This window comes from Haliotis rubra, unplaced genomic scaffold, assembly GCF_003918875.1.
Source record: "Haliotis rubra isolate DU_JTF1 unplaced genomic scaffold, ASM391887v1 Scf510, whole genome shotgun sequence".
Taxonomy (NCBI): Eukaryota; Metazoa; Mollusca; class Gastropoda; order Lepetellida; family Haliotidae; genus Haliotis; species Haliotis rubra.
In genome coordinates this window covers 382493-397282 of record NW_025767203.1, presented here as the reverse complement: position 1 = coordinate 397282, position 14790 = coordinate 382493, and the positions used below count along the sequence as shown (strand labels likewise).

The following is a 14790-nucleotide window of genomic DNA, read 5'->3' as shown; positions in this document are numbered from 1 at the left end:
CTTTGTTTTGTTTGTCTGCAGATATATCTGTTTGATCAGTGTGTTCCTCTTGCCAGCAAAGTGTTGCCATGCTCAAAATGGAAGTAATGATCATGTGTCATTATAACGATGCCATGTTGTTTATACCATGTTTGGATCAAAGTTTGTTACTGATTTTGTCATTCCAACCAACATATTCTCCATGGTTGTATCATATTGATTTATCATATTGATTTATCATATCAGCTTCTTTATTATGAGGAATGTTTCAGAGTATATGCTTGCTTATTCCTTCTTCAGGTGAAGTTGACATCCATAAAACTCTCGTTCATATGTGTATCACTTCTAAATGCCATTCAAAGACTGGATTTATCTTGTATGTAATTATACCCATACAAAAAGTAAATATCATTTACGTAGTACGTATACTTATCAAGAAAAGTTATGTGATGCGCAAAATACCTTGAGCTTGACTTATGAAAAGACTATTGATTGGAAAATGGATGTGTTTCTCACTTTTCTTTTTGAGAGCTTTCACAAACTTCTTCATGACATACATGGTGAGATTTTGTGAGCCATGTGGTCCCACTTTTACAACTAGTGAATGACTGTCAAGACTGAAGCACTCCACATGCATGTCGCAGGAACTTTTGTTGTTGAGTATATTTACAAATCAATATGGCGTTATGGCAGCCATCTTTAATTTCATATGACCATCTTCACACATGTATACCTTTCATGTATATACTCTATTATTATGGAATAAAATGACATCTGTTTTAAGGTATGGTTTTCCTGTCTCTTATGCTGCAGTTGGTATGTTATTGAGTTTGTTATTGCTGTTATTTACTCAAGTTTATAACCACAATTCTTTATCCAGTCTGGAAAGAGTTTCTTCTGATGAGCAAGATTCGAATATACTTTTTATTTTTTCAAAGTATTTTTTCATTCTGGGACTAGCATGGGCCCAAGCTGGCCAACGTCTGAAGGGATGGTGTAAATCCAGCTAGGGTCCATGCTAGTCCCCATGGTCCCTAGTATGGTGATCTACCTTCTGTTGTTGGTGATCTATAGCCTGTTTTTTATGTAGTCATATAATTTTAAGTTAAATGCTAGTTGTAATATCTCAAATTGCGATATTCTAGTTGTTTTACTGTCCTTTCACAACAGATTTCATACTCTAATGACAACAGATTTCAAATACTCTAATGTTAACTATTTTTTTAATGCTGCTTTGAACAGTACATAACCTGTTCTAGTCATAATCTGGCTGAAAATATTGCCGATGTGACTGGTTAGAGCGTCCACCGGAGAGCCGAAATGTTAACTCAGAGTGAGTGGGTTGGGTTTAATGCTGCTTTGAACAGTGTTCCTGTTCTACCACAGTGTGTGATGCGGAATATAGTGATGCCGGGTTGGTCGTGGTTAAAACTTATGGGAATAGATCTTGTTAGTGAGTGAGTTAAGTTTTCCACTGCTTTTAGCAATATTTCATCAATATCATGGCAGGGAACACCAGAAATGGGCTTCACACATTGTACCCATGTTGGGAAAGATATTGCCAGACAACACTGGACAACATAACTGGAGTGAACCAGTATTCAAACACACTTTGACAGGTTCCTGGCATGCCAAAGGGACATAACTGTGCAATGCAGATTGCAGCACTTTATACAACGTGACAATCTATACCCAAGTATCACCGAACTCGTTGGGCAATGGGTTATTTCCACCCCTGGGATGGAAGAAAACAACAATTACTATGGATATGATGTCTCTTTATTCAAACAATACAACACAGTCAATAGTTGAGAACTTGAAGAACTTTGCTAAAATATGAAGTTTTATCACAGATGTTAAGCCTTGGAAACAACAAACATCAATAAATAGCTGAATATATAAATAATAATGTGATCAATGAACTACCAAAGTTTAAACAAACATCAACCTTATGATGGCTGGTCCTTAAGGACTCTGTTGCAGTATATTGGTATAATGCAACACGCTCTCAATATACCAAGCTGGTCTGGCTAGTCTACAGCTTATTTCAGATAAAAGATGAATGTGTTCAAAAGAGAGCGATGGACAAGTGGCTGCATCTATCCTTGCATGTATTTTAGCCATTTAGCTGTTCCAAGCAACACTCCTAAACCAGAGGCCTACCAGTGACCACAGATGACTCCATTGTCTAAAATTTAAAGACAATGCTGAAAAGTTTATCCTCAAAAGTAAAATCCTTGCATAGTCGAGTTATTACTTACACTATTTATCTATCACATACATCTTATGTTTCTCCAGAAATACACCAGTATAATATTACTTTTTGGCAAAGATTTAAAAAATCAGAATGAGTTTGTACAGGAGCACTGTTATGCCATATGTCGAACATACACGTTGATGGACTATATATTGAGCATAGCCTCATGTTTGCCGTCATATGACCCTTGACCTCTGACATACAACCTCTTGGAGGACTCTCCCAGGGCCCCCTGGAACAGGAAGACTGCTTCGTAGTTCTCCGCGTGTCTGGAAGGGAGAATCAGAACATGAGAAAATTGTCCAGTTGACAATGGCACAAAATCACAAAATTACTCCAAGGCCAATGCAGAGATAGCATCAAAATCAGGTAATATGATACACCTGGACCCAATTTCTCGAAACAAACTTAAGTCTGAGTTTTGACTTAAGTTAGAGTTTTTACTCAATTTTGAGAAAACACAGAAATATGCATTTTCCAGAATAAACTGAAATCAATATTAAACTCAAACATAGTAGACAATTTGAGTTTGGTAGATAGATTACTTAAGTTGTTTGGGCTTTTTTATTTTAAAATGCAGTTGAGTTAAAATTTGCTGTTTCAAATTGTTAAACTCAGTTTTGAAATTTGAGTAAAAACTTAAGTTTGTTTCGAGAAATCGGGGCCAGGCCTTATCACCCATACTGCACATCTTGACCATGTTGAACACTAGTGCTTGTCACCATCCATTAGACCAGACCCGTGAAAATCCGGGGTAGAATAGGTCTCCAGCAACCCATGCTTGTCGTAAGAGGCGACTAACGGGATGGGGTGGTCAGGCTCGCTGACTTGGTTGACACATGTCATCGGTTCCCAATTGCGCAGATTGATGCTCATGCTGTTGATCACTTGAATGTCTGGTCCAGACTCGATTATTTACAGACCAGCGCCATATAGCTGGAATATTGCTGGGTGCGGCATAAAACTAAACTCACTCACTCACTCCATTAGACCATGTGGTTAATATTCATGCAGTTGATCTATGAACAGGTGGACACTTTTTCACCAATCCGGTAAACCTTGTTTGTTTTCAGTAAATTGATACATTCTGTGGCTAGTTCCATGACAAGAAGAATTTTGGAGGGTAGGATGTGTCCTACTAATTACTGGATTACGCTTTACTGCTGCTGAGAGATCCTAAAAGATAGGGACTTTTCTTGTATTTGGATGAGGACTATACTGGAAAGAGGCACGAAAGAGAAACAGGTCTTGTCGTGTTGAAAGGTTAATGTTTGGTAGGTAGACTCGTCACGATATGGCTGAGATATTGCCGATGTGACGTTAAATATTAACTCACTCACTAATGTTTGGTAGGTCCCAAGATTTAAGCATTATCGCAGGAAATCTCAAGGAACCCTATATTTTCAAACACTGCCACCAGGTAAAGTAGCACTCAGTTTTGATGCAATTCACAGATAGTTTTTAATAATTTATTTGTGCATATTCTCTTAACCAATCTTACACATCCTGAATTGTTTAAAAATTGTGTCCAAAACTGAATACCTGAAAAGAGAATAGCTGGTGTTACATTTAGAGTCTTACTCTCTGGAGAAACTATTGGTTCTGTATTGTAAATGGTTGTACAACTATTGTTTCAATATACAACTGTTATTGAACCACTTACTTGGCTTTGAAGTGAACCTTTATCAACATCTTGCTGTTGCTGACATGAGTGATGTGGGCATCCAGCAGCCCACTAGAGGGCAGCACCTTGAACGTCTCGTGTACACACGTGTCTGAGGGATTCTCTGGAATAAGCAAAATGAATGTCAAGCCTATGGACAATCATGAACACGTACAGGGTTTCTTTGTAGAACAGAGTACATCATAGAATAAAGTTTTGGAGTCGGACTTGGTGACTTTGTTTTGTTTGACTTTGCTTTGTTTGTTTACCCATTTGTTGTTTAATTAAACCACTAGGCTCCTTTTAGCAACACATACAGCTATATGGAACAGAGTACATCATAGAATAAAGTATTGAGTCGGACTGGTGAAATAATGTCGAGTCTGGACCAGACAACAGCTATATGGCTAAAATAATCGGTCTGGACCAGACAACCGCGAAAGCTCCCCGTCGCCTCTTACAACTGGACCAGATCAATCTACACAATTGGTGTGACTTTGTTGATTGAAGGTAATTGTCCCAAGCCCACACATGCATTTTGACCATGATATCAATCACATTTGGATTGACCATGATATCAATCACTGGATTGTCTAGTCTGGACTTGATGAATTACCAGGCGGCTATCATATGGCTGAAATATTGCATAAAGTAGCATTAAACAACATAGGATAATTCTAGCCTCGATTTTAACAGGCCTGTAATAGAAAACACCAAGAGGAAGGGTCCCATCCCACAAAAACTTTGCTGAAAGTACAGGACTTAAGATCTTTATGGTACAGGGCCCTGGGGTGTTAAGAGCTAATTGTGTGTTACTGACCAATGGTGGCCAAGAAGAAGGGTCCCGTCCCACAAACTGACTCTTGCAAAACTTTGCTTAAAGTACAAGAGTTACGATCTGTACTGACCGATGGTGGCCGTCCAGAAGCTGTGGGAGGATGTGTGGTTGGTGATGAAGAACTCCAGGACCCTCTCCTGTCCCACCAGACACGTGCCGAAGTCCAGCGACAGCTTCGACAGCTCGATCTCGGGGATGGCCAGCGTGGCATTCAGCGGCACTCTCTGTAACCCACAGCACTAGAATCAGTCTCATGGAGAACAACATGTGTTTACCCAATTGCAAAATATACCGGTATTCATATTATGCACAAAGACTGTACCCATACCTAAATTATGTTCAGGAATGGGTAAAGATAAAACTGAGCAGGAGTCATCGCAAGATGACATATCCCTCTGGTCTGGTGCGATTAAACAAAGGAGGAGTTTGGCTACTTATACCCACCTTTGGTTCAGTGCTGTTTAGGGCTGCGCAATATAACCGGTTTACCGGTATATACCGGTTTAGGCATGAGAACGATACGTATTGCGATACGCTGATCGAAAACCGGTATTTTGACATGCATTCGGAAAACTTCATAACACTCGGAAATCTTCGGATATTTCCGTTTTTTAATTTGTTCCTTTCCTTGTTTCATTTGTTCCAAAACATTATTTGCATTTTTATTTTGTCATGATTTAAAGTTTTTATTAAAGCCTAATCAAGCATAGTGATTTTGTTGTGTTTTTGCTTTGTAAATCAAGCATTAACTCGATAAGTAGTTTTTTTTTAAAAGAATTCTTGCAATATATCGCAATATGAAAATTTCGGCAATACCCACCCTTAGTGCTGTTAGATACCTTCTTTAGCTCAAAAATGCTGTTCGGTAATTTTCAGTAGATGAAATCTTCAAAATGCACCAGTTCACCACTATACTGATGTGTATAGCAAGATTCATCCAGAAATATTCAACAGTTTGGGAGTTATGCTCCAGAAATGAACATCCTTAATTTTCAGTAAAGTCAAACTGGTCATGAAAAAACTCCAAATCAAATATGTTTCCCAACTCATCAATGTAGATCTGTTCACCTCCAGCCTCATCTACACAGAATATCAACAAGAAATATTCAAAGGTCTAGGGCTGACCTGTATGGTGGTGTTGTTGAATTCGATGAGCAGGTCATCCTGTATTTCCAGTTTGCGACCTGACGGCTGAGTGTCAGTTTATACCAGCAGCTGTGGCGCCTGAGTGTCATCGCCGTCCAAGTAACAACAAGTTGTGTTCAGTCAGCATATCATGGTGAACCAGCTTGGTTTTTAGTATGGGTATAATTGTGTCCAGCAGCTGTGTGGTTGTCTGGAACGCCACCTTCACCTGCAGGGGAGATAACTGTGGTTACCAGGCAATGTAAAAGCATTGCGCTACATGCATTTTCGGACCACTGATTCCATGAGCTGCCTCGCATTTAAAAGCAAAATGTCAAACTTAAGTCTGACTTACGAGTTTTTACTCAAATTTGAGGACAAGTAACAACAAGCTCTGTGTTTTTGTGTTCAGTAAGTTGTGTTCAACAATGTTGAACAGTATAAATCAGCATATCATGGTGAACCAGCTTGGTTTTTTTGAAACAGGGTCCAGCATTCTAACCCGTATCTTCACCAGGCATGATGCTACCCATTAAGATCCAGGTTAGAAGTGGTCTTCAGCAACCTATGCTTGTCGTAAGAAGCAACTAAGAGGACCAGGCTCGCTGACTTTGTTAACACATGTCATCATATCTTAATTGCATAGAAGGGCGGTGGGGTAGCCTAGTGGTTAAAGCGTTGGCTCGTCACGTCGAAGACCCGGGTTCGAATCCCCACATGGGTACAATGTGTGAAGCCCATTTCTGGTGTCCCCAGCCGTGATGTTGCTGGAATATTGCTAAAAAAACAAACTCAGTCAGTCAGTAATTGCATAGATCGATGCTCATGACGTTGAACACTGGACTGTCTGGTACAGACTCGATTATTTACGGACCGATGCCATATAGCTGGAATATTGCTGAGTGTGAAGATAAACTAGAAACTAATCAAACAGGGTAACAGGGCTGGATCCAGGAGGGCTCCACATAAATCATGAAGTCCAAAGGTTAGGGGGAAATGCTCCTCAGGGAAAACAAATTCGGGGGAGAAGGGGGCACACACTCCTGCAAATGATGCTGATAAGTGAAGAATCACAATCAGGTGGAACATGGAATAGTGAGTTATATCAAGTCCTTGTAAATTGTGACCACACCCACCCACCTGGGTTAGATTGTCATACTCAGTGACTTGACTGATTGTGTGTCGCCCTGACGATGTGGATCATCGAACATTATCTCAGAATTACATCAAACATTGTCAATCTATATTCTTTGCCAGCAGTGTTCGTTAGTGGTGTGACGATTCACCGATACACATCGATACATCGATCCATGGGCCGCTGATACAGTGAATCGATACAAAGTTTTACATTGTCGTATATCACGATACGATACTTCAATTGGGCAATGATACATCGATGTTTTAACTTTGAATATTACCGAATCGCGATATCTGTCAAGAAGAAAGACTCACTTTTGTTTGATTAAAATATTTGCTTATTTATTTTCCCTTCATAAGTAAATGTTTTCTCGGAAATTCTTGCGTCAAGAACTGTGTCAGACATAGCACTCACATGTTATTATCGTTCACAAAGTCTGTGTATAAACTTAATTATCTCGTTTCCGAATGAACATTGAAAAACGCTGGCGGAATTTGACGAAATACTTTAAATGGTTTTGTTTTGATATTCAGGTGTATTATAGTTGGTGTTAGAATTAAATATTTTAGTATCGTGATGCGTATCGTATCGTCACCCTTATATCGGGATTTGTATCGTATCATCACCCTTATATCGGGATTTGTATCGTATCGTCACCCTTATATCAGGATTTGTATTGTATCGCAGCTTCGGTGCACGATACTTTGGCAATATATCGTCGTGACTAATATTTTAGCATCGTGATGTATCATATCGCAAGTTGTATGCCAATACTACCACTAGTGTACAGCTAGAATATTGCTGAACACTGTACTTAACAAAACACAAACAAAATAACAAAACTTTCTCACCAGCAGGTTGTGTTGAGGTCGAAGGGTATGGAAGCCAGTCTCCATCGCCCTGGAAGCCTTCTCCGGGTTTGTTGCTGGGTTCAGGTCAACCAGCATGAAGGGATTGTTGACCTGAAGCCTGAAGATGAGAGGAGTCTCTGTGTTGTTGGACAGCATGGTGCTGCACACCCTCAGTGACTCCGGCAAAGTCTGGAGAAAGAATGAAGCAGCGATATCAGGACATTTTTATGATGACCCCTTGATTTTCAAGCTAACTTTTGGTTACTGACATAGTTTGTAGGGGTGGGTATTGCAGAGAATTTTCATATTGCGATATATTGCAATGCGGAAGCATATATTGCGATATGTATTGCAATATATTGCAAGAATTATTTTTTTAACAAAAAACTATTTATAATCGAGTTAATGCTTGATTATAAAGCAAAAACACAACAAAATCACCATGCTTGATTAAGCTTTAATAAAACTTTTAATCATGACAAAATAAAAATGTAAATAATACTTGGCACAAATAAACAAAGGAAAGGAACAATTTATAAAACGGAAATATACGAAGATTCCGAGTGTTACGAAGTTTTCCGAATGCATGTCAAAATACCGGTTTTCGATCAGCGTATCGCAATACGTATCGGTTTCATGTCTGAACCGGTAAATCGGTTATATTGCGCAGCCCTAATAGTTTGCAACTAAAGGGGTATGGGGTGTCTTGCTCCTGTCGTGTTTGCAGTTTAAATAAACTTAGACTCAGTATTATTCGTTACACTGCTATACTGAGTCTAACAAAACCTTGTGAAAGGTCGCGTCAGGTAACCTTTGAGCGACCTATGACCGTCCAATCAAACGCGAGACGGCCGAACGGATTTAACCAATCAGACAACAGCTACTATTTAGGGTTTGGCGGGACTTACAAAATGGATTTTCTCTTCCCCGTTCGCCAACACTGATCTCCCAACAAATGAAAATTGCATAAAACACAGATATTTGACCTGCAGTATATACGCTTTGGGGTTTCTGTTGACATGGCTATCATTAGCTAATATTTCAGCAAGCTGACATGCTTGAATACTGACAAAACGCTATTTTCAGCGACTGTTTACTCACTGCTGTGGCTACCTCACTAGGAACCGATCGTACGGAAAATAGCATTTGGAATCAAACTTTTGGAGGTAAAAGTTCAAAAGGTATGTGCGAATGTCAACTTTCGCGATTTGGTAAGCTGTGTTCTGATTGGTCAATTGGAAAGGTTATCTGACGCGACCTTCCACAAGGTTTTGTTAGACTCAGTATAGCAGTGTAACGAATAATACTGAGTCTAAGTTTACTTAGACTGGTCGTGTTTGGATCCAGGGACCCTTAAATCTTCATCTTTTAACACAAGGGCAATGACCAGCATCCCTTGATTTTCATGCTTAATTTTGAACACTTTCTTGTAAAGGAATAAGGAGAAACACCACAATATAATAAGTCTATTAGTATTGCCGTGAACCTCCTACGGAAAATCTCCATGGAAACTGTGAGTGATAGTATAGACTGGCTACTTTACCTGTCCATCTTCCAAGAGGTCACTCATCGTTGACCGGTACCTCATCCCTTCATCGTCTGTGTACTCGATGCTGAGTCTGGTGGAGGAAATGCATTCAACCATTTATGCATTTATTTTTTTAGCGTTATGGAAGTGAAGAATTTGGTTTCTTAGAAAGGGATATCTGTGATTGTTGAAAAATCCATCACATTCTAACATGGAATTGAAGGGACATCTGTGATTGTTGAAAAATCCAACGCATTCTAACATGGGGTTGAGCTAACAGGCCCTCGTGTCTTTGTGTAGATTAAAGATTTAAAACAATAATTTTTGTAGATGACCCCTGACTCGAAATGCTTCACAGTACAATACATTATGACAAGGCCGGACACTTCGGTGTACCTCACCCACCTGCTTTGCCGATCGCTACGCTACCATCGCACGCAATCGATTAAAACTTAATGTAAACATAATCATGGATGATTGGCCTATCGAGCACCACTCATGACACCTACCAATTCTTTATTGTTATTTCTGCAAGTCGATTGAAACCCGATTTTGACCGTCAACTAAACGATCTTGACACAAATGGATGACGATATGTTCGGACAAAACGGGAATGTGGTCGAAGCAAGCTCTCTGATTGGTCAACGCTTGCAAATCTGCACATTCTTTGTAAATTCGCTGGAATTTTTCCTTTCATCAACTGCTTAATGTAAGAATATTTTTTGAGCAATGACTTTTCAAAAGAAAGCATCAGTTGTAAACGTCTCCTTAACAAGCAACAACCAACCAGAGGGCTTGCTTCGAGGGCCTGTGTTTGAGCTGAGTTGAGTTGAGCTGAGTGGGGTTGAGGTGAGGTTGATGTTGTGTTGTGTTGTGTTGTGTTGTGTTGTGTTGTGGTGTGGTGTGGTGTGGAGAGTGGTGAGGAGAATGGTGTTTTAACATTGTGTTCAAGATTATTGTGTATGTCTGTGTGAAAATTTACAAATCAGAATGGGAGTTCAAAGCTCTATGAATGCATATTTTAACAAGGTTCCAAATTCTAATCAGAGCCATAGATCAACCATATCCTCTCAGACTTTCCTAAGCTGGTATGGCTTACAGTACCAACATTTAATATCCGGAGCTTACGACTCGACAGCGACTTGTATCGATGTGACAACATTTGCATGGAGGGTTGGTTCAACTTACAGCGCTGGTTTTAGTTGGCCAGTCATGTCCAGACGGGTGGTAGCGGCATCAAAGGCCTCGGGGCGGTAGATTCGGCTGTCGTTGCCACGGGCCTGAGTTATACAACATGAAAACAGGGCAATGATACTGATTCAATGTTTGACTGGCACTTCACGCAGGGATACAACACTTTTAAGGAATGTGTGAACTCCAGTCAGACAAGTCTTGTTGGGTAGTCTTGTAGGTTTGTTTACATTTATTATCCAAAACTGTGTTCCACAGGAGATATTGCTTGTGTGAGATCAAACGATATCTCCTAGTAGATATCGTTTTGACAGTAGATTTTGTACAATGCCCTGACAATACTATGACGTCATGAACTTGATGACGTCACAATGCTATGACATCGCTGTACTGCAAGTCTAATGACAGTACCGTGTTCAGATATGTACATTTTTCATTGAAAACTAATGAAGAGTGTTTCTGGATGATAAATAGAATCTCACCCTCGTGTCTTCTGATATCAAATATATCAACACTTGTTGATAAATGTTAAAATATCCTCGGCAAGCCTCGGATATTTGTAACTTTATCAACACGTGTTGATATAATTGATATCAGAAGACACGAGGGTGAGATTCCCTATATACTTCCCATCAATAGTTTAGATTTGGTTACATCGAAGATTGATTTCTCCACTAACTTGGGGGATCCAACTGCAAACCTTATGCAGATGAATTGCTCGAAGATCATGCATCAAATTGCTGAAAAGCATGTGCAAATATCGTGGATGTGAACAGCTGCGTTTTAGTGTAAAGGTTTGTTAAGAATTCGCCAATTTTCACTGATTTTTATCATTTATTGAACTCGGGACAATAATTTTTCAACGTTACAAATTTGTTTTACAATACATCAGTTCACGTGTAAACAGCCTACGTACCTTTAAACAGTATGGACTATTTTGCAAATTTAGTTTAGAACAGTTGCCTGAAGTAAGTGGCTATATTTACACTAGTGAGTCTAAACTTTTAATGGGAAGTATATTAACAAAATAGTTAGTTATAGTGTTGGAATACTATTTACACTTAATACACCCCTGATCAATTATAAAAGTCCTCCATGTATTAATGTTCAGTATGCTTTAATTTAGACATGGGGAGTTGGCCCCCTGCAACCCCTCTGGATCTGTGTATGTACCTCAAGGATGTTTAACTTTATTTACCTACTCAGATATCCAGCTATTCATGTGTTCAGCTATTAGGATATCAACCTACTCAGATATCAAGCAACTCCTTTATCCAGCTACTATCATATCCAGCTATTCATGTTTTCAGCTACTAGGATATCAACCTACTCACATATCAAGCAAACCCTATAGCCAACTATTCAGATATCCCGCTATCATATCTAGCTAGTCTTGTTTTCAGCTACTAGGATATCAACCTACTCACATATCAAGCAATATCCTATAGCCAACTACAGCTACTAGGATATCAACCTACTCACATATCAAGCAAACCCTATAGCCAACTATTCAGATATCCCGCTATCATATCTAGCTAGTCATGTTTTCAGCTACTAGGATATCAACCTACTCACATATCAAGCAAACCCTATAGCCAACTATTCAGATATCCCGCTATCATGTCTAGCTAGTCTTGTTTTCAGCTACTAGGATATCAACCTACTCACATATCAAGCAAATCCTATAGCCAACTATTCAGATATCCCGCTATCATATCCAGCTATTCATGTTTTCAGCTACTAGGATATCAACCTACTCACATATCAAGCAAATCCTATAGCCAACTATTCAGATATCCCGCTATCATATCTAGCTATTCATGTTTTCAGCTACTAGGATATCAACCTACTCACATATCAAGCAAACCCTATAGCCAACTATTCAGATATCCTGCTATCATGTCTAGCTATTCATGTTTTCAGCTACTAGGATATCAACCTACTCACATATCAAGCAAACCCTATAGCCAACTATTCAGATATCCCGCTATCATATCCAGCTATTCATGTTTTCAGCTACTAGGATATCAACCTACTCACATATCAAGCAAACCCTATAGCCAACTATTCAGATATCCCGCTATCATGTCTAGCTATTCATGTATTCAGCTACTAGGATATCAACCTACTCACATATCAAGCAAATCCTATAGCCAACTATTCAGATATCCCGCTATCATGTCTAGCTAGTCTTGTTTTCAGCTACTAGGATATCAACCTACTCACATATCAAGCAAACCCTATAGCCAACTATTCAGATATCCCGCTATCATGTCTAGCTATTCATGTATTCAGCTACTAGGATATCAACCTACTCACATATCAAGCAAACCCTATAGCCAACTATTCAGATATCCTGCTATCATATCTAGCTATTCATGTTTTCAGCTACTAGGATATCAACCTACTCACATATCAAGCAAACCCTATAGCCAACTATTCAGATATCCCGCTATCATGTCTAGCTATTCATGTATTCAGCTACTAGGATATCAACCTACTCACATATCAAGCAAATCCTATAGCCAACTATTCAGATATCCCAGCTATCATATCCAGCTATTCATGTTTTCAGCTACTAGGATATCAACCTACTCACATATCAAGCAAACCCTATAGCCAACTATTCAGATATCCAGCTATCATGTCTAGCTATTCATGTATTCAGCTACTAGGATATCAACCTACTCACATATCAAGCAAATCCTATAGCCAACTATTCAGATATCCGCTTATCATATCCAGCTATTCATGTTTTCAGCTACTAGGATATCAACCTACTCACATATCATCAAAAATCCTATAGCCAACTATTCAGATATCCAGCTATCATGTTCTAGCTATTCATGTATTCAGCTACTAGGATATCAACCTACTCATATCAAGCAAAACCCTATAGCCAACTATTCAAATAAAGAAAAACCCTGTAGTTCTTGGTTTTTTGCAAATTGCACAAAAGGCATTGGGTAAATTTCACATCTTTAAAGGATGACTAGTAGGTTAGGAACACTAATTTCTTGGAGTCTTGAAGATAAATTCAACCATGACTTGGAATGCGACCTTGTAGTGGTCATAAAATGTAACAAACAAAACCAACCTTGTGAAAAATATTGTTAATGTAAACAAGTGTTCCAGAATTGTTTGTGTTCGATTATGAGAAAACATGATCGACTGCTTGGTCGTTTAGTCACAAATGTAATTTTTGTTGAGTAAAATTGATATTTTATACTTTATCCTGACTCATGCTCTTTTTTTTGCTTGTCCCTTCCTCTTGTCATGCAACATAGTGGAACACTTGTATCTCCTTAATTGAAGCTCCCTTCAATGTAAAATCACTAATTGGTACTCACCCAAGAGTTGCCTCCCCTGCCGTAAGCTGAACAGGTGTCGCCACCCTCTGGCCTCATGCTTCACTCTCTCCTGATTTTGCGAGCCCAACACTTGAATTTACAGGGAAATCCAAAGTGTTATGTGGGAGGATGGGAGGGTTAACTCATGAGTCAGGATAAGTATAAAATATCAATTTTACTCAAAAATTACATATTTTTCCTTATCCTGACTCATGCTCTTTGTTTGTAGAATCCAATCGGAGTGGAGGTGGGCATAAACAGAATACTTTGGATTTATAATTAGTGATTTAAATAACTTATACTGTAATAACTTCATGGAACTTCATAAAGGCATTGACTTAGGATATTTCCTTTATAATAAGCCATAGGTTATATATTACCATAACTGGGGTATTACATTACTAATATACTGATATACCAAATTATAGATATAAAAAGCTACTCTGATAGAGAAGCTGTACAACTGAACATAAAACTCAGTATGAGCTTAAGGTTGAATAACCTAAGCTAAATATATACATAGCCCTAGAACTCCGTGGAGTTATAAGCTAAATAATGTATGTATAATATACATAATAATCTCGTGAGTGAATATTAACGCCTACGAGGGACTGTCAGTTGCTGAGCGAGGACCAAAGGACCGAAATGGTGAATGCCAGAGACGTCCTCGGTGGTGATATCTCTCAGATAGTGATTAGCAAACACCATGTTAGATTTCCAGAAGCATCCTTCCATAATTGTATTCAATGAACAGTTACCGTGAAGGGCGAGGGGTGGAGGCCAATGCCCTGATTTCATGGGGATTTGATGCTGTTGAGGGTCCAGTCCTGCTGCCTTGTAGGCGCAGAATGACAGTTCTTATCCATATAG

The 14790-nt window shown here is 39.0% G+C and overlaps 1 protein-coding gene across 1 annotated transcript in view; it reads right to left on the bottom strand.

Annotated features, from left to right (window-relative positions):
• Positions 1-1736: 1736 nt before the first annotated feature.
• LOC124292268 (deleted in lung and esophageal cancer protein 1-like) overlaps positions 1737-14790 on the bottom strand; it is a 42950-nt gene continuing 29896 nt past the window's right edge. The window contains 8 exon segments of the mRNA XM_046729330.1: positions 1737-2505; positions 3900-4023; positions 4808-4961; positions 5863-5928; positions 6023-6091; positions 7852-8040; positions 9395-9470; positions 10568-10693. Coding sequence (XP_046585286.1) covers positions 2382-2505; positions 3900-4023; positions 4808-4961; positions 5863-5928; positions 6023-6091; positions 7852-8040; positions 9395-9470; positions 10568-10693 — 928 coding nt within the window. The 3' untranslated portion in view covers positions 1737-2381.